This window comes from Pipra filicauda, unplaced genomic scaffold, assembly GCF_003945595.2.
Source record: "Pipra filicauda isolate LSUMZ 115617 unplaced genomic scaffold, ASM394559v2 scaffold179_size1759329_pilon, whole genome shotgun sequence".
Taxonomy (NCBI): domain Eukaryota; kingdom Metazoa; phylum Chordata; class Aves; order Passeriformes; family Pipridae; genus Pipra; species Pipra filicauda.
The window spans coordinates 564,488-586,642 of NW_024104286.1; the positions used below are offsets into that span (position 1 = coordinate 564,488).

At 41.9% G+C, this 22,155-nt stretch overlaps 1 protein-coding gene across 1 annotated transcript in view; it reads right to left on the reverse strand.

The window, feature by feature from the left end:
• NECTIN3 (nectin cell adhesion molecule 3) overlaps positions 1-20,715 on the reverse strand; it is a 58,081-nt gene extending 37,366 nt beyond the window's left edge. The window contains exons 1-3 of the mRNA XM_039379854.1: positions 20,141-20,715; positions 13,708-13,785; positions 818-1,156 (exon numbers count right to left, since the gene is read on the reverse strand). Coding sequence (XP_039235788.1) covers positions 818-1,156; positions 13,708-13,785; positions 20,141-20,342 — 619 coding nt within the window. The 5' untranslated portion in view covers positions 20,343-20,715. The remainder of the gene's footprint in view (positions 1-817; positions 1,157-13,707; positions 13,786-20,140) is intronic.
• Positions 20,716-22,155: the final 1,440 nt, after the last annotated feature.

Consider the following 22,155-nt stretch of genomic DNA (forward strand, 5'->3'; position numbering starts at 1 on the left):
AATTAGTATAAGTGAAAACCCAAGTTTATGAAAACTTTCCATTATGACCACCCACGACCAGTCAAGAGCTTAAGTTGCCTCTTTCATCCCACAGCTCCCAGCAGTCAACTAGACAGTTTATACTACGCAAAGAACAGTTTACATCACCAGCCCCAAGCAGCTACATTAAGTTACCACGTTAGCAACACATTTATAGAATAATTTGAGCTGGAGGGGACCTTTTAAAGGCCATCTAGTCCAATCCCCCTTCACTTATATCAGGTTGCTAAGAGTCACATCCAAGTCGACCTTGAATGTTTCCAGGCATGGAGCATCTGCCACCTCTCTTAGAACACTGACCTGATTACAGATGATGGATTATTTCACTGAGACAATTGGTCATCAGCAGGTTTTAAACAATACCTTTTTTTTCCTGAAAACTGGTGACTACTCACAGCACTGTCTGAGGGAATTTATGAGGGAATTTGCCCACCGTGGTAGCTAAAGCAGCATTCAGCAGCTTCTCAGCACACACACACAAGCCCATGGTATCAGCACTGCCCAGTCAAAGTTGTAAAGCCATTAAATGTTTGTATTGGCACAACATTTAAATAGGAGCTGGTTATTTTATTTTTAATATCTAGACAATCAACGAGCAAGTTCTAAACAAGCAAGACCTAAAAGAAGACTTCTCAATGACATTAGTAAGAACAAGAAGATACCTGTAATAGAAGACCGGCAAATACATATTTTGCATATTCTTTGTGTTAAAAGGTAAAATACAACTTATTAGTAAGCCTGCAGAACTTGACCTTCTTTCATAAAGAAGTTGACTTACCCAGTACTGTTACAGTTGTGGATGACTGTGTATTTCCAAGTGGGAATGTAACTGCTTTGCAAATATATTCTCCTTCATCAGAAAAGCTTACATTTTTTAAAATAATTGTAGCATCAGTAAGCGAGTAGTTTTTAAATGCCACTCTTCCTTGGTATTCTCCTTGAACAGATATTCCATATTCAGGATGATGAACAGCAATAGTCTGTGAACTTTTACCATATATCTTCTCCCAAGAAACTTGTGTTATTGTTTCATTTACATCAATTATGCATTTCAGTGCAACCTTCTTCCCCCAAACTGCTGTCACATGTGGATCAACAACTGGTCCAGCTAAGGCACCTAAAAACAAAGCAATGGTTAGTTGGGACACAACAAGATTATGTCTCTGAGTCTTCACATTAAGCTTCCTTTAGTAATTAGCTTGGCTTTTTAAAAGACAATTCCCACTTTCTTCTGAATAACTGATTCACAGCAGTGTAGAAACACCACAGAAGCATGCTTCAAGCAAAAACATCAAAGCTAGGCATAGACTGACCATTTTTTAGAGAATACTAGAGAATACTATCACCAATACACAACTTCCTATAAAAACAACCTGACAATTGTGTAACTGGTGTAACAGTCTTGTGGAAATTTAACTAGATATGAGCATTGTGTGTATTCAGATTTACTGAAAAAAGCAATAACCAGACAATGGTACTGTAGCAGTCTGCCTACTGATCCAGAGCATCAGGTAAATACTGAAGTTAAATGACTGCACTTGTTTCTGTTTTCGAAAGATAGAACTCTTAATAAAGATTAATTCAAGAAAAATGCATGAGTGTAACTTCTACCACTTACCATACCAGTAACTACAATTAAAAACCAAACAAGAGAACCCCTGTCAAACCCCCACAAACTACTCCACGTGATCACCAATCTAAGAACTCAGTTTTAACTTCCCTATCCTACTTCCTAACAAAGACATGTACCATCATACATATGCAATCTTTCTGCTATCCTGCAGTGTGGTGTCTTCACACTAGATCTTCCCTCACACAGCAAATACGCAAGAGTGGGCATAGTCAAGTGTTTGCGTGAGATTCAATGCATTTTCACTTAATACCTAAAATACCTTCCAGAGAAGCAACTATGTTCTGAGCTCAGCACTTTACACCACGCTCCTTTCAAAAAGGGAAATCCATCAGGACAAAACAGTTCAATCAATCACTGGTTCGCAATTTCTTTTGCCAAACAGATGCTCCAGAAACTTCACCCTAGTTCTCTTGAAGCGAACTAACATGATGAAAAAGAACCAAAGTCTTGGTCCACACTACTTCTTTTTCCTGTGCTTAAGTTTTAATAGAGCCATTGCAGATGCTCCAATTCTCTCTCCAGTTGCCGAATCAGTACTCAGGCTGTTACTGAGGATGTTCACCCATGGAACATGATTTAAGTCTAAATTTTAGTAGTCCCATTTTCATAGGCATGAAGGGGTCATTCAACCTGAGATACGAACCGCCTTTCCACCCACCAAGTTCACACAAAAGACAAGCCACGTGTTCAGGACAGAAGTCTCTATGTGCCTTTATGTACGAGTCCATTGTTAAAAGATTTCCATTTCCCATCAATTGACTTTTCATTGTTCAAACCATAACTGAGTCCATGAAGACACCCAAAAAAGTGACTGAAAGAGTCAGCTACGGATTCCTTCAGTATAAAACTACTGACTAACATCAACAGGATGAACACCTTAATCTGCACAAATAAAAAACTAAGCCAAAACTTTAGACCAAGACTGTTGATATGCCAGTCACTAAGACTGAAAAATTAGCCTGAAAACTCAAAAAAAAAAATCTGAATGCATTTCATATAGAGAGTATCTGCCATGACTAATTCACAAGTAATGCAAGCATATTTTGTCTAGTCTTCTCATGCCTCTTAACTAACATTGTTGTGTCAGACACTGAAGAGAGGGCAACTATTTGCACACTAACTGAAATGCACAAAAATCTGCCCAAATTTTGTCTCCACTTGCCACTGCTACAGTTAAGCATAAGGTGAAGTGGTTCTTAAAAAGTATTTGACTATTGTTTTCTACATTATTTATAAGGCTCACAAGTTACATTTCAGCAATGTATTCCAGAATGTACAGGATATATCTATTCTGTCATGTCATTAAATCTAGTCAATCTTAACCTGTACTAAACTTCAGCATAACAATCAGTTGTATGTAACTCCAACAAACTTAGCATAGAAAAGCCCTACAAGTGGATTTACAAAAACTGCTCAGACTTCTGGGAAGGTAACAAAGCGAACTGGAAAAACATCCCAGTTAGTTGACCACACAAGCTCTTTTGTTTCCTTTTTTTTTGGACAATTCTACTCACAGTAATTAGAGGCTTTAGCTACATAAAGATGACCAGGGTACATTTAAAAAGTCAATACTCAACAATTTTTCCACCAAGGAATTCTTCTAACAGCTCGTTTGTGCTATGAGAACATTGTATTCTCACACAAATTGCATGAATATTTTCAGAAGTCAAACTTTTTCGTTGCTGCTCCTACTTTCAAGATTTACAGATTGAAACGAGCAACATAAATACACATTTATATACATAAACACACTTGCAGCTATAGAATGTCAAGCAGTTACATCTTTTTCAGTCACCTTCAACAGCAAAGGAAGTAAAGCCAATAGATCACTACTCCAAATTTTATGCATTTGTCTTCTGACAGATGTTCAGACTCTGAAGACAAAAAAAAAAAATAATCAAACTTATCTATGCAAATCATTTAAACTGAACTTACATATAGTGTATATAACAGTACATAGACTCCAAAATGTTTCGAGTTTTAGGGAGACCACACTGATGCTTTCTATCCATTGACTTCCCACAGGCTATTTCCATAAGACAATAAAGCCAAACTGCAGAAGAGCAGAAAACTGAAGTTTTTCCCTCTATCAGCAAGTTATTCAGTTCACATCTGGCCTTAGCACACACTAATGGCAGGGAACTAAGAAGAGTTCCAATCAAGAATGGAGCAGAACAACAAGAACATCCCATTTTGGTGACATCAAGTTGCTATGTCAGCAGAACTTCCCATGAAAAACCCTTAAGGTCAGGCTAAGCATTACTGTTAGGTCAGTCTAATTTCAAATTACATCAGAAAGCTTAGACTTATTCTTCCAGTCCTCCTCCTCCTGTGTCAGCACTCACCAGGCACCCAAGAGACCCCAACCTACAAAAACTCACTTGTTCTCTTCCCCATTTAACCTTCTGAATGAGCTCTGTCGATCACAAGCAGCAATGCAACAGAGGCAACGAGCACAGTCACACAGTCCAGTGGTACTTTCAGATGTATTTAGCTGGAAAAGCAAAGCACTTAAGGACACTGCAGAAAACAAGCCTGAACTTGAGGCTTTATAAAAATATATGGTTAAATGACTGGGAAGAAGTCAGTGTGTGTGTCTTTTGAGTACCAGGGCATGGTCAAATTCCTGTGTCAAAAAAAGATCAGAACCAAGGAATAGAAGAAATTCAAGATTAAGTAGTACAAAATGCCTCAACACTAGCTTTCAATTAGAACTGTTAAGAAAGTACTTAGCACTTCCATCAAAGAGATAGTATTATAACCTATCGCTCCTCCTGCCTAAGGATCTGCTTTATCACAATCCTCACTTGGAGTTCTAGTTCATCAATCAATTTTTGGGGGGAAGTGAGCTTCTATAAACATTTTTTTGTACTTTTTTTTTGTACAGTACTTGCATTATTTTTTTAAAGAAGAAAACTGGAGGTATATTATTTCCATCTCAGAGAGCAATTCTTAAAACCTTATTCAGTGTTTATCATAGTAATATAACAGGCATGCAAAAGCCTGCCAGAATGCAAAAAGTTTTGGTGAAATGAGGCGTAGCAATTCAATAGTCTGAAGCCGAGACTATTGAAATCCTCGGGCTTTCTCTCAGTCAAAAGTTAACTGTTGCTGAAGCAGGGGTTTTACTCAAAACACCAAGCTCAAGGCAGACAAATTCTCAGTTAAGTGCTGTCACGGGATGTTCTGCACAATTTTTAAGTACTCTGAACCTCCACCTGCTGCTCCTAAGGGTACAGATGATGACCTATCACACCATTCTAACAAGAGGCTTGTGTTACTCTGCTCCTTCATTCCCCACAGCTGATGGAAGGGACGGTCAGTTATCTTCCAGTTGTTGAACCAACATGTTAATCTACAGAGAGACACCAAGCAACAGTAATATTTGTGAGGAAGGCTACAGCTGCCATCCATAAGACATCATCCAGAGCCCACAGAGAGGATTCACACTGCCTGTTAGAAGGCAACACAAGGCAACACTGGATAAAGAACTCTCATCCTAACACAAATGAGTCAAGATGACAAAGTATGCAAACCTCTACAGCACCACAATAAACAATTATCAGCAAGACTCACATTTTCACCATGTAAAACAACAAAACAGATGTAAAAAGGGTATTTTACTCCAGTGCAACACAAAGTTGTAACAAGTAGTTACAACTCCGGGTTTAACACTAACACAGCTTGGGCCCAACTCATGAGCTGGAGCTTTGAAGCAGCTCTGCCTTTGAAGTCAGGCTGGCTGTTACCCACTATTCTTATCTCACAATGTCATTTTCACATGTTAACTGATGCTTCTGTTCTAGTTTCAGTAACTCCCCAGAAGACAGTGACTGTGCCCCTGCATACTCTGCTTCCTACCGTGCTGCACAGACCTTTAGTGTCAAGCAGCAGGAAACGAAATATAATCTAAGACACTAGAGGAATTTAAAAAAGAATATTAAACTCATTTTTAAAATTCAGTTGGGAGGGACACTCTTAGAAAACCAATTTTATAAGGTTAAAGTTTTAAATCTAACTACTCACCAAGAATGTTTACAAAGTTCTGTGAACTTTAAAACTTCATTTGGCATTTCAATTTAAACCATATTAACATCAATGTCCATTTTACATGTTCTTACATTATAAACTTATATATATATATTAATACATAGTGAATTAAGACATTCATGTTTATCCTGATACTAAGCTTTCAGATGTTTACAAAGACATGCTGAACTAATAAGTGAGGCATGCTATGAGGCAGCTGGACGTTCTTCCGCAATGAATATTTCCAACTCTGTTCAACCAAATCTTCCAATCCCACCTCCTTTAAAAGGAAATGAACAAGACAACGAGGTACTCTTTTTCCAACAGGCCAGGCACAAAAGCAGGACTGGAGGAGAACATCTCGTTCTTAGTCCCACTCCCTTAAAAAACTAGTAGTAAGAGTAAACAAGTAGTTCCAAAGTTATCCATAAAAATACACACCACTAACCAACACAATACTCTTCCTAACCAACACAGAATGCTTCACATCCACATTTAAATAAATTCAAATCCCTGAGTATCAGAGCAATAGGTATAAATATGCTAAAAGAAGAGACTGAAACAAGCAGTCCTTAAGGTAACTGAAACCTCTGATTGGAAAGTTCCAGATGATCTTAATCTTTTGAAACACAAAAGATGAGTTAATAGTTCTGACAAACTGGTGCAAAATGTTAAAGTCCTCCTATAAGCACATCACCAAAACATCTAACAGATATGGCAGAAGGTCAAAAGAAGCATTGTACTTCTGAGTCTTGGTGGTGCTGCCAAGTAACTGCATTGTATACAGAAAACCAAATGAGGTTGGACACACAAACCTTTCCCAGGCAGGCAGGAAAAAAACCTTTCAAGTTGTAGTGGGTCCAAATTAGAAGAGCAGTCAACATAAACAAGTGTAAGTAACACAGGCAGGATGATAAATAACTGGTTAGAGAGCAAAGACTGTCCTAAAAGCTACAGCAAGTATATGGTGATTATGCTTGGAAGTGACACTCTAGAGTATGCTAATATAGAAGTAAACTCTCTTCTCCAGCCAGCAGCACTGAGGCTCCATCTGGAGTTGTTCAGCTTGAACATCTTATATATCAGCCATCCAGAGTCTGAAAGCAATGTGTGCTCAAAAGCCTAGAAAACATGACCTACAGGAAAGGATGGAATAACTGACTGTTATTCTCCAAGAAGGTAACCCAATAAAGGTCCTAAAGTACTTACACTGCAAAAAGAGAATGACTGCAATACTAAGTATGCCTGTGAAGGTTAGGAAGGAGATAAACCAAAGCAAAAAACAACACCAAACAAACAAACAAACAAAATCAAACAAAACCCCACAAAAAACTTGCAAAAAACAAACACACAAAACCACAAAGAAAACCAACAAAGCCCAGGATTTCTGTGCTCAAGAACACCACTGCTTTTAGCTAACACATATTTACTTAAGACAGAGCACTTTCAGTTACTTTTTTCATCCTCAGGTCTACTGCTTTTGGGTTTCACATGAATATTACAACCTGTTCAAATAGATACTTCCTTACCAAATGTATTCCTCATCTCCTTTTATTTGCATCTATTTGCATTCTTTACAGTTACTCTTTTCACTAAAGGTTCTCCTCTTCATCAGGGGGACAGCCAGCTCACAGCAGGCGACCAGTCTTCTCTATCACTTACTTTTCGTATTCTGATCCATAAGCAGATATTCATCTTTTGTCATGTGATTTGTAAAAAGCTTTTAGTTCTTCAAAGCTGTATATATGAACGCACATGGAATCTCTGTCAGCATCAGTCTGTCCTCAACTGAGACACCGGGGAACACTCAAATCATTCCTTAGAGAACCAGTCTTCTCATTCTCAGCAAAAAATAAGACTTGGGAGAAATGACAGCCTTCAGCTTTGAGCAAAGTAACTCGTTCAATAATAAGCTGTGTTATAACCTGATGTTTAGACATAACTTCAGTCTTGCTTGCTTAAAATTTATTTTAAAAGCTCGATTTCTTCATTTATTTGCAGGGCTGGGAGTTCAAGGTGATGACAAATTCCATTCAGAAGATATACAGTTTTAGTCAGCTAGTGCTTCAGCTTTTCTGACTTCTATTAATCAAGTACACAGAACTTCACTGGCCTTTAAGTCAGCTCCATCACCTACTACCAACTGCCTTTCATTAATACAGGCAACTACACATATTACATAAAAATCAATGCTTTCTAGACACCAATTTATTCTGAAGAGGTTTCAAACCTACTACACTCTTCAGAGCTAACTCTAGAAATTCCAATTCAAGTTGAAAGTAGCTGTCAACATGTAATTACAGAGAACATGCTTCAAAACAGTGCATTACATAGTTCATACCTTGTACAGGCAGCTGCCTGTAAGCAAGACCTTTGGCAAAGTTCACAGAGCTGACCATCACAAACCCAAGGCCACGTTTCCAATTATAGAAATATTATAAATATATTATAAATAATACATATGAAGTTTAATACTCTCCTCCACAAAGGACACTTCAGGAGCATCGCTGAACATCCACCTACACTTCAGCTTCTTTAACTCTTCAATACTCAAGTTTTACAAGGTCCTCCAAAGCCCTGTGTAACTCACCTTTACTCCAACTTATTATCAATTAGTATTTATGCATAATTAGGGCACCTCATGCTCCAGACAATGGAATAGACAAGATCCTACTATCCTCCAGCATCACCTATAACTAACTATAGATTCCACCATAAGAATTCTCTCCAGAAAAAGGTCCTAGGAAGACCACAGAGACTGTTAGTTGAAGATCTGGTCAGATAAATACCCTCCCACTTCCTTCCAGGCTCCAGACCTCTCCACTCAAATTTGGAAAAAGCAATTTAATGCTATTGAATGCTATCACAATATCCACTTTCTTATTCTTTGAGAGGAAGACAAAAATTGGGGATGAGGGACTGGGCACTAGGTATCACAGAAGTCTGAGGAGTTACTGCCCATCACTTCTGCTTCATTTCAAAACCTGGAAGTTACCAATGACACAGAAGCATAGTCTCCTCCACCTAGCCACAAACTTGCAAAAATGTGGGTTGCTATTCCAGATGTCACAAAAGTCCAACAAACAACTTCCCTTCCAAGTTACACGGTTGTTGTTTCAACACTACCATATAATAAACTTGCCATTACACACACTAACAGAAATAAAACAAGGCAACTGCAACCAGAATCAAAAAATACAAACACAAAGTGTCAGTATAGGATTTTTTTGTCACTGCTGTTTGTTCTCTCTCATTATAAAGTAACAACTCACCTTTCTAATACACAGCAATCAATACATACACTTCCATCCCAACCATGAGGGTAACTACAACGTGCATCTTGCTAATTACCCGGAAAGCTCAAGTCTATCCCACAGTCTAAGTTATGAGCAGCAAGACATTCTTGACTTAATCACACTGACTTCATTTGTCAGACTGAAATATTCAGACTCAAGTCCCAGGAATCACTATTCATCAGCACCACTTTGCAGAGGGGGAAAAAAAAAAACAAAACCAAAAAAAGGCAGCTTTCACAGAAAGCCTGTGACATCTCTAAAGTGCTCAACAAGTCATGTCCAACAGACATAAAAGCTATAGTGATCATTTCCACCCAGTAATTACCACAAACACAAGTGAAGTCCTAGGTACAAGTCTCTTCATAACACACTTATCAGTGGCAAAGACAAACAAGCTCTAATATTGATGTAGAGAATAATGATTTCACATAGGTAAGAGGCAAGGGACCTCTAGAGGTTACTTAGTCCTGCTTAAAGTAGGTCCAGTTATATCAGACTGCTTGGAGACTCATCCAGCTGAGTCTTCAATATCACCATAGAACAATATTTATTCCTCAATCACTTTGGCACGTGCTCCCTCAGAGAGAAGTATTTCTTCCTTACATTGGTTCAGGATTTCCCACACTCCAGCAGGGCTATGAAATTCCTAACTTAACCAAGAATGAAGTTTTAAGTACAAATAACTTAAAAAACCCCAACTATGTAGTGCACTTTAGCCATTTTGGGGAGAACAATGTAAATGAAAAAATACTGTTGTGTTAACACCTGTGTCTTTGGTAGGATATTACTTTTACACAGGAACAATAAAGCAAAAATTCAAGTAATGTGGAAATGGAACACGGCATAATGAGAGAGACTGCCCACTGCATTTAGTGGTGTGAGCACACACAGTCCTTACAGAAAGCTCAAGGACAAGCTACCAAGAAATTCTGTACAAGCAATTGCTCGACATAAATACCAAGTTATCAGGATTTTGGGGGCTCTGGGGAGTTTGATTTTTGCCTTGGTTTTTCTGTGAAATTAATAAGGAAGGACCTGGAATTCTGCTAAGTGTACAGCAACAGTTGTAAGCATTCAGCATTCCCTGCCCCCAGCACTCTACCTCCTACATTGAAACTAGAAAGTCATTAAAAAGTGGTCAGGAGCACTGATGTGTGTGATGTCCTTCTAGATGAAGGAACAAGACCTTTAATCCGTAGGAAAGTCCCGACTCCCTTAAGCAGACCATTCCTTCCCTTTTTATATGCTGTCATTCCACATACCACCTACTCTCCAGAGAACTGAGGTCTGGGGGAGGAGAAGGAAGGTTGTACTTTGCACTAAGTAGCAAAGTCTCGAATAAGTTCAGACAGACAGCTAAACATTAACTTCACATTTTCAATTACCTATAAAGTTTGAATGTTATCTGCCAATATTGAACAACTGCAGCCACACAATGACATATAAAATAAACGCATTTTGTCAGGACCAGCAAATCTCAGCTGTCCATGAGAAGATCTGATGAGTTAACAGTTACATTACAAAGTTATGTGGATGCCTGCTGCCCCCTGCACTGCTGACACTGCTGACTTTTTTTTAGCTCTTAAGGCCGCCCTCCACTGCAAGCTACTTCAGAAAGTTAACTCTTTTTTGTCCAGGAACTGCATCATGACACTAAGCTTAGGGAATGCTGCTTAATAGCTGCTGGATTCACTGCCAAACTATATTTTCTATATGTGTCACACTGTCAGCCAGCTCTGTGCTGTAAGAGACTGGTCTTACTGGCTCCTTATTGAAGTAACAGAAGAAATGTAGGTAGATCTTTAACAAATCCTCTAACAGTTATGACTTCCATTAGGAGTTAACAATGGGATCCAATTTTAAAGTAAGCTTTTAGCAACCAAATTGCTTTATATGAAAAACTTGTTTCAGACTTGACTTGGACATTTTAATCTGGATAGAAGATTTCCAACTACTACTTTTCTTCCAGGACTAACTATAGTATACTAGCTCCTGCTTACCCATGCACAATATGAGGCTCATTTAGACTGAAAGGGACTTCTGGAGGTTATCCAATCCGACCCCCAACTGAAAGCAGGGCCAACTTTGAAGTCAGATCAAGTTGCTCAGGGTCATACCATAGTCAGGTTCTGAATATTTTCAGGGACAGAGATCCCACAACCTGTTTCAGTGCTTCATTCTCTGTGTGGGAAAACATACTGCTAACACATTATAAAGATCTGCCTTGCTGTAGCTTGTGTCTGCTGCCTCTTATCCTTTCCCTCTTATCCTTAGCATAGCTAAGGAGAGTCTGTCTTCATTTTCCTCCTCACTACCTATTAAACAGTCAGAGCCAGCAGTTAGGATCCCCCACTCCAGATCTTTCTCAAAGTTAACAAACTCACTCCTCAAGCCCTCTTCATACATCATGTGCTGCTGACTCCTTATCTTAGTGGCCTTTCACAGGCACCTCAGCATCTTCCTTGTATTTGGGAATACAAAACTGTCCATGGTACTTCTGATGCAGTCTCACAAGCTCCAAATAGTGGAGAATAATTGCTTCTTTCAACTGGCTGACCATGCCCTGTGTGCTCTTCACCTTTTGCACCACAAAGGCACACACTGACCCACAAGGACCCTTATGTTCTTTACTGTTAAAGGTACTTTTCACCAGTTGGCACCACATTTATGCTGCTGCATGGGGTCATTCTGCCCCAAAGAGATTTGGCTTGGCATTTGCTTTTCAACTTCATAAAGTTTCCAACAGGTATTTCTCCAACCTGCAAACATCCCACTCAATTAGCCCTAGCCTCCAGCAAGTCAATTGACCCTCAACAGTCTGGCAGCATCCACAGATTTGCTCTAAGTACATCAGTGACCTGGAAGAGTGGCTGGAATGTAGACAAACTGCCCCTGCACTGATGCCACCAGTAACAAGCCTCCAGGTGGACTTCAGCTGATCAGAACCTTTCAAGTTCAGCACTACACACAACTTTTCACCCACTTAATAATCCACTTCCCAAACCATATCTCACCAGTTCGGCTACAAGCACATTTTAGGAAATCTTATTATAAGCTTATTAAGGCTAATAACACTCGCTGTTCTTCCTTTGTCCATAGTCTTGTCCCAGGTACTTAGAGTAATAAGTTCAGGACCTCTTTTCACAGCAGTCTCAAGTTGTGGAGACATCACCGTAACTGCTTTTCCTCACTTCACTTCAGTTTTCACCGTGTTTGTAGCCACATCAATTTATCAAACCTAAGCCATGCCTCTTGAGTCTCAAATAACACAGCTGCAGAGCAGCTCTGGAAATCCATTACCAAAAGAATTTTCACTAACAGTTCCACAGAGTCCCACAGACCTCGCCTCTTTCTGTAAGGCAGAACACTGCAGAATCATTCAAAGATATTAAATGAAGCTTACACAAAACTGTTTCTCAATAAGAGATCACATTCTGATTTGTCAAAAGGTAACATAAGTTATTAAATGTTCATGTGACAGTACTGATGCATCACCTGTAATAATTAATCTGGTTATAGTAAAAAGCCTTACTATTTTACAGCCACTGAACCTAACAGTTGTGTTATACATATGGAATCATAGAATGGTTTGGGTTGGAAGGGACCTTAAAGTTTGTCTTGTTCCAGTGTCCTGCCATATAAGCTGTGTGTAGAAGCCTGAACTACTTCTGATACCACAAACTGATGAAATACAGCTACACAGAACTTAGTATGCTTCTTCCTATACAGGATATCCTGGATAAATGGGAATATTGCACTTGCTAGTTACCAGAGGTAGACTATTTTATGCTACCTCAGCTACCAATAATACATTGAAACCTTCAACAGGATGCATTTAAATTTCCCAAGTCATTAATGGTATGGTCACAACCATCACATTCTCATGGTTGACTTCTTTAGAACTATAGAGTCTCTTTAAATGTTAAAGTACCTTAATGAAGTCATAACAACATTACTTCTGTTTCAAGAAAGTCTACCTTTTGAAGTCAAAAGTGCATTGAAGTGTTTAAATCACAGAAATAGCATCACCAGTGAAGGGCTGAGAAGTGGGTTTTTATAATGCAATTATCAATCTTTACAAATATATTCAAAAATGTATTAAGCTTAACAGCTCTTGACATCGCTTCTCCAACCTCTAGTAATGATTTTTACCAGAGCTAAGTAGTTGTTTTGTTGTGGCAAGGGCCAACAGATGATGCTGGAGAAATTAAAGGAACTTGGGGAAAAAAATTACCCAAATCAGAAGTCTTGCCCTTTCAGTTACTTGCATTTGATGTAATTTAACTTATGCTTGACTCAAGTGATTATTCTTCTACCAAATTATGTGCACTGAAATTAAGTAAAGCCAGTTGTCCAACTTGAACATGATCTCAACTTGTCCATATTCTTTCTCCAGCATCCACTCGTCCTGTTTTTAAGGCTGTTTTTCAGTGTGCTTGTCCCAGCAATAGTTTTCAGCTTAACCACCTGCACCATGGGTGCTATTTCAAGTAAAAAAAGCAACAGAAGTGGGCAAAGAATGCCCACACAAAACAGGATTAAGAAAAATTTAAGTCTAACACTCACTTGTAATCTTCTAACTCGAGGGCTAATGAAAGTAACAAATCCAAAAGTAACTATTAAATTCATCAAGCTAGCTCAGGTAGTTTTTTTTCCACTCCTCTTTACACACATCAACTATGGAGACCTGTTTGACTAGTCTTTACTCACCTTCAGCAGAAGATTGCCATTTCAATGCCTCCAAATTTTGTACATGCCACTGCACTCCAGGGACAGCACTAGCACCTGCTAAGTATTTAAAAAAGTCACTTAAGAAAACATTCTGTTCTGTACAAACTAATCCCAGGACTAGTTTAAAAACTATCATGTTATACCAGCCTTGACTAATAGAAAAGGAGAAAACAATGAATCCCTGTAGACATATAAAGTTATCTTAAATGTCAGATAATGAAAGTCTGACATGGGGGGGTAGGAGGAAAAATTGGCAAGAGCCTCTACTGCTGTAAATAATCCTGGTACAACAGTCAACTCCAGACAGAATGAAGGCTGGTCAAGTGTAGCCTAAGAATAAGGAAACATGCTATTCTGAGTTATTACAAAACTAAAAATGTTTTTTCTTCTGTACACTACTTGATAAACAACCAAAAAGCAGTAAAAATATTAAACAGAAGAATGCAGTAGTGATAAAATACGATTGTCTGGAAGGTTGTTACTACTTTTCACTACCTGAACTAAAAGTGACCTTCTCAATAAATTTGACCTACCTTTTCCAACACTTGGAAAAAGCAAGGATAAAGGACAGAGACAGAAGTTTCAGTACTTTTAATTTTTTTTTTATTCTTGTTGTTAATTTTCTTCTATTGCTAAGTCATGGACAGAAAGATCAATTTTTGAGTTCACATTTGAAACATTTCCAACTCTAAAAGTTAATTACCTGAAAGAATGAGGAGAAAAATAACTCCTGAAGCGTTCGTGTATTGGATAATACAAAAAAGTTAGTTCTGTGATTTTACCCTGACTTGGAAGTTGTGCTTTGTCTTAAAGCTCTTCATCAGAAGACTGTGTACTAAGTTGTGTAATAAGCAGCCACTGGCCCAGCTTTTCTAGAACCAATGTAAATGTTGGCCATGAGCCCCCTCAAGTCTTACTCGTATGTACCTACACTTCATTTTAACCCACTATCTTCACATCCAGGGGATTAAGACAAGCTTTCATCTAACAGCTTTTTCATCTCTCCCACTTTATAGATTCAAATACAATAATTATTTTCCCCAGCAAGGTCTTTACTGCACATTTCACTCTTTAATAGCTTCTCATATATTTCCTTGCATTTTATCCACATTCAGCTATTCCCATCTTTTCTTTCTTAGCTCATCTTTTGATTTCTTCCCACACTAACATGATACTCTTTTCTAAGCAACCCATCTGCTTTCTAACCAGGAATAAAGAATAATGCTAATGACCCCTTTACCTCTAATGAGAAAGCCTGATCAACTTATTTCATGCCTAATGAAGTAATTCATCATCTTCTCCATCCTCTCAATAAAAATACATTACTGTACTTCAGAGGGCTATGATATCTGAGGCACTGAATACAACTGCCCTTCCAGTAAGTACTTCTCTAAAATCTTGTTTTAGACAGGCTAATCCTAACAAAATAACCCCATAGATACACAGAACCATAGAATTGTTTAGGTAAGAAGGCACCTTTAAAGATCATATACACCTCCTCCTCTTCAAACAACAGCAAAATCAAACACCACATGGTATAACAAATTATTAATGATTAAATAATTGCACCTATACCTATTCTTCACTAAGAAAATCTGGCCACTTAGTTCATATCCAACTATCAGGTCCCTTAGAAAATTCCTCACAAGAACTTCTGCATTACTATCCACATACCAATCAGTACAACAGTCATCAGGGGAAAAGAAAAACAAAACAACCTTCAAATAATCCTGATTCAATACAACACATTCATTCAAGGCTGGAAACAAAAGTTCAAGTACAAACACAAACTGTGCTAGAGCAAAGTAATCTGTCATCACAAATCCCACCTTTAAGTGGAAAGGTAGAAGGGCTCCAGAGCAAGCAGACAGACGATCTCAGCACTCTCACTGTGCACACTTACCTAACCAGGCTGTAGCTGCACCTTCCGATAAAGAACTTTGTTTGGACAAAGCCCCGTTCAACCCCAGAACAGCAGCTCAGGCCACCCCCAGAGCAGTGCTCTGGTGTAAGACCAGATGGAAAGTCATACTCTTAAAGTTTATTGCTCTTCCAACAGATAACCACATCAACACTAAAAAAAGGACATTTACTAACAGCACTCCACGTAGCTGGCACTTAGTAAGATTATCTTTTAACAGTCCGTATAATAGGTTTGCTTTTTCTCTTACCCTACTTTCATTCACTACTAATTTTGTTTCTACAAATTGAGATTTAGACACCTGACTCTAGAGCTTCTTACTTATTTTTTCCTTTGAGCTCCACAAATGCTCCGCTTATTAGCCCCACACACTGATTACTGAAGCAACACCCCCCCAACTCCTATTCCCTTTTCACATCAGATGCAATTTCCATCTGTGATTTTGCATACCTTAAAAACTCTACTACCAGCACCTGAAAGGTAATCAGCTGGTACAGGTGCTCTGTAAAGCCAACATATTTTTGCTTCTTCTGCTACAGAACAGCCCTTTGTTTCTCAGTATCACCCTGGCAGCAATACTACATAAAAGGGATGGGAAAGAAAACAGCCGAGATTTGACCATATTTCTAAACAGAATACCTGACTCTAATCTCACAAGAAATAAATCTTGCTAGAACTGCCTTTTGTTCAGTATTAAACAGTATTCATATTCCATGACAAAAAATTAAGTTATTTAAGGAGGCAAGAGAAACACATCATTTAAATCAAGTAACTGTTCAACCTTTACGTAGCACAAGTAGATAAAAAACCATTGCAATTCTTTTATGATACTCCAAGTGTTCAGATCTTAAATAACATTGTACTTCATTTCCATATATATGGGAGCTCTTGCACAGCAGAAGCATCACAGTGTAACATGACATCTTGAACATGACAGACCTACCACAACGAAACAGAGCTAAGAACCATTCCATAGCAGCACCCCCCATAATCTAACTAGTTATCCTGAAGTACAGGCTGGACAAACTTCTGGCAGCTTTTTTTTTTTTTTTTTAAATTATCAAACAATCCAGATTTAAACTCTCCTATTTGAAGTTACTCTTATTCCTACCACTGAATTTGCTCTGTTTCTTCACACAGCAGTTTCACACACTGCCCAGCCTACTACATAGTTCACCACCACTTCACTCTTTCCAACTTCTCAAATACCTTCTATAGTTTTTCTATTCCTTCTCTCACTATTGTCATATTGGCTCATACAATGTCTTTTTAAAACTGCATTTTTCTCCATACCATTTTCAAAAAATAAATGCATATTCAGACATGAATTTCTAAACTATTATCATTGACTTTGACACACAATGACGAAAAAAATACATTCTGTTGTCTTTTTGAACACTCTACCATGCTTCCCCATTTCCAAGGCAGTAACCTGGTTTGCCTGACCTCCCGTTTTTGCCATGACTTAACCTGAAAAATCAGTAAAAAAGTTTATACTCAAACAGACTCTTTTGGTCAATAGTTACTTGGGAAATTTCTTCTTTTTTTTAAATTTTTTTTTTTTATATATTGTATACTGTAAACTTATACCATCCACATCTTTATAATCCAATCCTTCCAGCTCCACTACCATTCTGGAGCCTGTACTCCAAGCTGCTTTGAAAAAAAAAAAAAATACAACGAAACTTAAAAAGATATATGCCTCACACACTTTTTCTAGCCTTACTAAGAAACTTAACCAACAATTCAAATTGAAAATAAATAATCATTTCCTCAATGAAAAAAATGCATCTTCAATATCTTTCCTTTCTATTGACCTCGCTGTATGATTTTGCTAATTTTTAATTCGTACTTATATTCCAAAAAACTCTGCAAAAATCTTTTTGCTGTGTACAAACTAATGAGGCACTGAAATTATGAGGAATTTATTTAGTAGCACACAGGTCCTCGTTTACAACATAGCTGAAAAATATTTGTCACAATGCAGAGTAAGTTATTTTATAGATTTAAGGTTATGATGATGTATCTTTTGGATGCCATACATCTCCCCAAATTCAAAGCTATACTGATTTGATCATACAAGTTCAGTACCTACTTCATTGAATCATGCACTGTCTGACTGAGAAGTGGAACAATTACTTGTGCATGTTACCTGAACCCAATAGTCTTGCTTTCCTAAGAAGAGCAGTATTTACTAAAGCAGGTTTATTTTTATTCAAAAATCCAGAAGTTGCTGTTATTTCAGATGCCTGATATATTTTCTCTCTTTGTGCCCCCCTTCAGTTTTTTGGTGGGAGTGTTGAGGGGTTTTGGGCAATATTTCTCTGAGGAATTACAGATCAAATAAATTGTCATTTCTAATTGCCAGCCCAAATGATTGTATAAAAATACTGGCATTATTCTACTAGGGTTTGTATTTTTTTGTGGTACCATTTTCAAATCTTCCTTTTGCTATCATTATCAGAATTGGCCGACCAATAGTAGGAAAGGTGACCAAATGTAATCAGCAGTTTTGAATTCCATCAGCACGTAATCATGCTCAAAATGTATACAGGAGCACTCTTAAAAGCCAGCCATAACAATAGTTTTCCTTCATACTCATGTGTTACAGTTACAATGATAATGAAAACAATTGTGGGAAATTTCAAGTGGGGAAAAAACCAAACTAAAATCCGAGATATTGAAAAAAAAAAAAAAAAAATCAATCTTCCCCTGCTGCTTATCCCACAGTCCAAAAGTCACTAGTAGTTTTTTTAAGTTTCCCCTTTCATCCAGAGATTATACTTCTAAACTCTGTGCTTATTCCCACACAACATTGCCGCTTCTGGCAGATGTTCTGAAGTGTTATCAGTCAAGTTCACATATGCCAAAAAGAATCTGGGAAGACTGACATCCGAATGACACTCATCAAGACTAAACCGGTAAGTCACTTCGTGACACGGGGCACGGATGCTCTTAACTTCATTGTTACTATTATCTTCACATTTAGATATAAAAATAGCTTGTCAAGGTTATGTCAAGTCTGAAGCTTCACATTTTTAATTGCAAAAGAGCAGAAATAACCCCGAAAAAAAGGGAGAGAAGCGTTAGAGCAAAAAAGTTTGCCGACCCTATGGAAATTAATCTTCAAGCCTTAAAGTTTTGAAATGTGATGCCTTCTCAATATTTACAAAGTTAGGAACAATGATCTTTTTTGAAAGCTACATCATTGCCAGAGGGGGGAGACTATTACATACACGAGCACAGTCCTACAGCAGCAGCGCCTCAACTCCCTCCCTGAAAAAGCATTTCTCAGATACTACACAACTGCTTTACGGCTTGCAAGTTCCTGGGTATTTTTATCACATGAATCTCCAGGGACTACCTCCTCTAACTTGTTCCTCCTTCATTAAAGAGGGAAGGGACACAGTGTCTCCTATAATAAAATATCCTTGCCAACTACTCATTGCTGCATTGGGAATACAACGGCAGGATGACGGTTTTCGATTTGCTCTCGCCCAAGTCCACTTTTATCCCCTCTCTCATCTTCCACTGCTGTAAAAAAAAATGACACCACGCACATCACACCGCACGCAGTAGTAAATAAATAAATAAATAAATAAATAAATAAATAAATAAATAAATTCCTGCTCAGTTTCCAACTGCTACGTCGCTCGTTTGTTTCCCACAGGAAGATGCACGGGAAGGGGGGGCTGGTGATGGCACTTTCCCCCGAGCGGTCACGCCAAAGCCCCGCGGGGCCCGGCACCGCAGTGCCCCCGGCAGCAGCTGCTCGGGATGCGGGTGATGAGAAGCGCACAAAGCCACCGCACCGGCAGCGACCTCACCCCGCCACCAGCACGGATTTCAACCTCGGCGACGGGGAACAACCACACGGGCCAGCAGAGCCGGCAGCAAAGCGTGAACTATCCCGGCCCCCAAGAGCACCCGCAGAACGCCAAGACCCTTCCGTCCTTCCCACAGGCAGGGAAAGGGGAAGTGCGGGGGGGGGAAAGCACCCGTGAATTCCCGCAAACAAGCAAAATCCCGCCGTTCAGGAAGGGAATTTCAGCGGATAACCTGCCGCCCGCCGGGGGAAGCCCCAGCCCCGCCGGCGGCGGATAAACTTCCCCCGCTGCCCCGCCCGGGCCGCGGCCACCCGAGCCCGACCGCCGGGGAAGCTCGGCCTCCCGGGACACCCACCCGCCCTCCCGGCGGCAGTGGCGGCGGTTCCCGGGGGGAAGCGCCCGCGGGTCTGCCCGGCGCGGTGCGGGCTCCGACCCTGCCCCGCATCGCTCCCTCCTGCACGATCCCGGCCGCGTCCCGCCCGGCTCCCCCCGCGCAGGGCGGCCGGCAGCCCCCGGCAGCCCCCCCACCCCGACCCGCCGGCCGCCACACAAACTTTCCCTCAACTCGGCCGCGTCCCCCGGCGCTCCCGGGGCTCGGGTTTCTCTCCTCCTCTTCCTCCACCCACCCCCTCGCCCGTCCGCTAAGGGGAAAAGTTCCACTTACTGCAGCAGAAGCGAGAGAAAACCAACCCCAGCAGCCCCAGCCCCGGCCCGGGAGGCACCGCCGAGCGCAGCCGCCGCCGCCGCTGCCGCCACCGGGGGGAGGCACCGCCACCAGCCGCTAGGAAAAGTTCCCGGCGGGCGGCAGGAGCCGACGAAGGGGGAAAACCAGCGGCAGCCTCCGCAGCGGCTCCGGCCCCTGCCATGCTCCGGGCTCGGCTCGCAGTCGCCGCCGCTACGCCGCCCGGCCGGTCCCGCCCGGTCCCGCTGCCCGCGCCGGCGACGCCTCCCCACACGGAGCGTGTGTCACTGAGCGGGGCGGGGCGCGCCGCTCCCGCCCTCCTCAGAGCGGGCCGCACCACCCGCCGCAGGGAGGGGGGGCCGAGGGAGGGTGGGAGGCGTGTGCCGTGTGCCTCCACCGCGACCCCCGCCACCTCCCCCCCGCCCTGGGGCGAGTCGCCTCGTCCCCGCCTTCCCTGCCCCGCTGTGTGGGACTCGCAGACGCGCACCGCGCACGGGGGGGGGGTTCCCGTAGGTATCGCGGGCGGCGGGTGGGAGGGGGTGCCACGATGTCCTCCCCCGAGGGGCTGTTGGTACGTCCCGCCCCGCCCCGTCGCTCCCGCCCCCGCCCCGAGCGCGGCCGGGGGCGCCCGCCCGGACCCTCCGCCTTCCCGGGCTCCCGCCCCCTCGGCATCCCCCCCGCCCCCTGCGCCGGGCCGGCCCGGGCGGCCCCTGCCCCTGGGCTGGGGACGGGCCAGCAGCGCTCATCCCGGGCGGGGCGCCCCAGGAGGCGGTGGGGGACCGGCCGCATCCCGCTCCTCCGGGCACGGGCGTTCCCAGGCGCGGGGGGATCAGGCCGGGGCCGCTCCCGGTGTCCCGCGGGTGGACGGGCCGCTTCCTCCTCGGCGGGGGCGCCTGCCCGCTGCGCCGGAGCCCCGCGCCGGGGCCGCAGCGTCGGCGCCGTGGTTTTTGCCAACAATAAACTTTCCCGGCGTTGTCCCCTCGCGGGTCGCGCTGCCCGCGGCACATCCCCGTGCGGGGCGCGCAGGGTGCGCTGCCCGGGCACCGGCGGGGGGTGCCCCGTTCCCTCTGCACCTCCAGCGTGGCTGGGGCAGCATCCCGGCCGCACGAGGGGAACATCGAGCGCTCGGGTGCGGGGCGATGCGGAGCCATCCCCAGCCCGCAACAGATGGCGGAATCCAAAGGCGGACTCTGGCAGAGCTAAGAGGTCTGAAATCATCTGGGAGCAGAGTGAGCCCTGTGCAGAAATCACCGAGGAATACCAAATACGGCCCTGTGCAGCCCTCGCACAGGGGCCTGCAGGGGTCCGGGGGCAGCAGGCAGGGTTTCTGTCACGCTCGTGCCTGTAGAGAGTTTTGGCCGTGGCACAGCGCATAGCTGTGCTCGGGAAAGGCTGTCATCGACGAGGGCAGAGCTGCTCCGCAGAGAGCGATGATGCCCCAGCCACGGGCGGAGAGGAGTGCTGTAAGTATAGCCAGGGCAGAGTGGCCACTCGCGAGGCGAAGAGGGAATTCATGCCTTTGCCCAAGGTCCCAGGAGTCCAGCTAAGGGCTGTATCAGAATTAGAGCATTCTGTAACCAGGTCATAAAATTAAAGGTGACTTTTCTAAGAAATGCAGTTTCTTTGCTGCATCTTTGCGCTGATCATCAGTTTTGTGGGTACAGTGCCAATGGATGTATCCCCAAATTAGATTTTCAACAGCAAAATACAAAAGCTTGAAAGAATTGGCTTGAGAGTCTTGCTTCTTTACAATCTAGGTGTGCATTCTAGTTTCAGATGCACTATCCTTGCAAAACCTCATGGAAAATATTGAATAGCTGTATATACACCATACCTGCTACTGAGACATCTACTGGGAACAAGTTCTACGTAAGCCCCACATTTTCCACAAACAGTGTAATATTTGATGATTTCCTTCAACAGTGGGCATGAAGAGCAGTTTCTCTCAAAGCTACGCATGGCTAAGTTTATCAGATGCTCACAATAGTATGTTCATC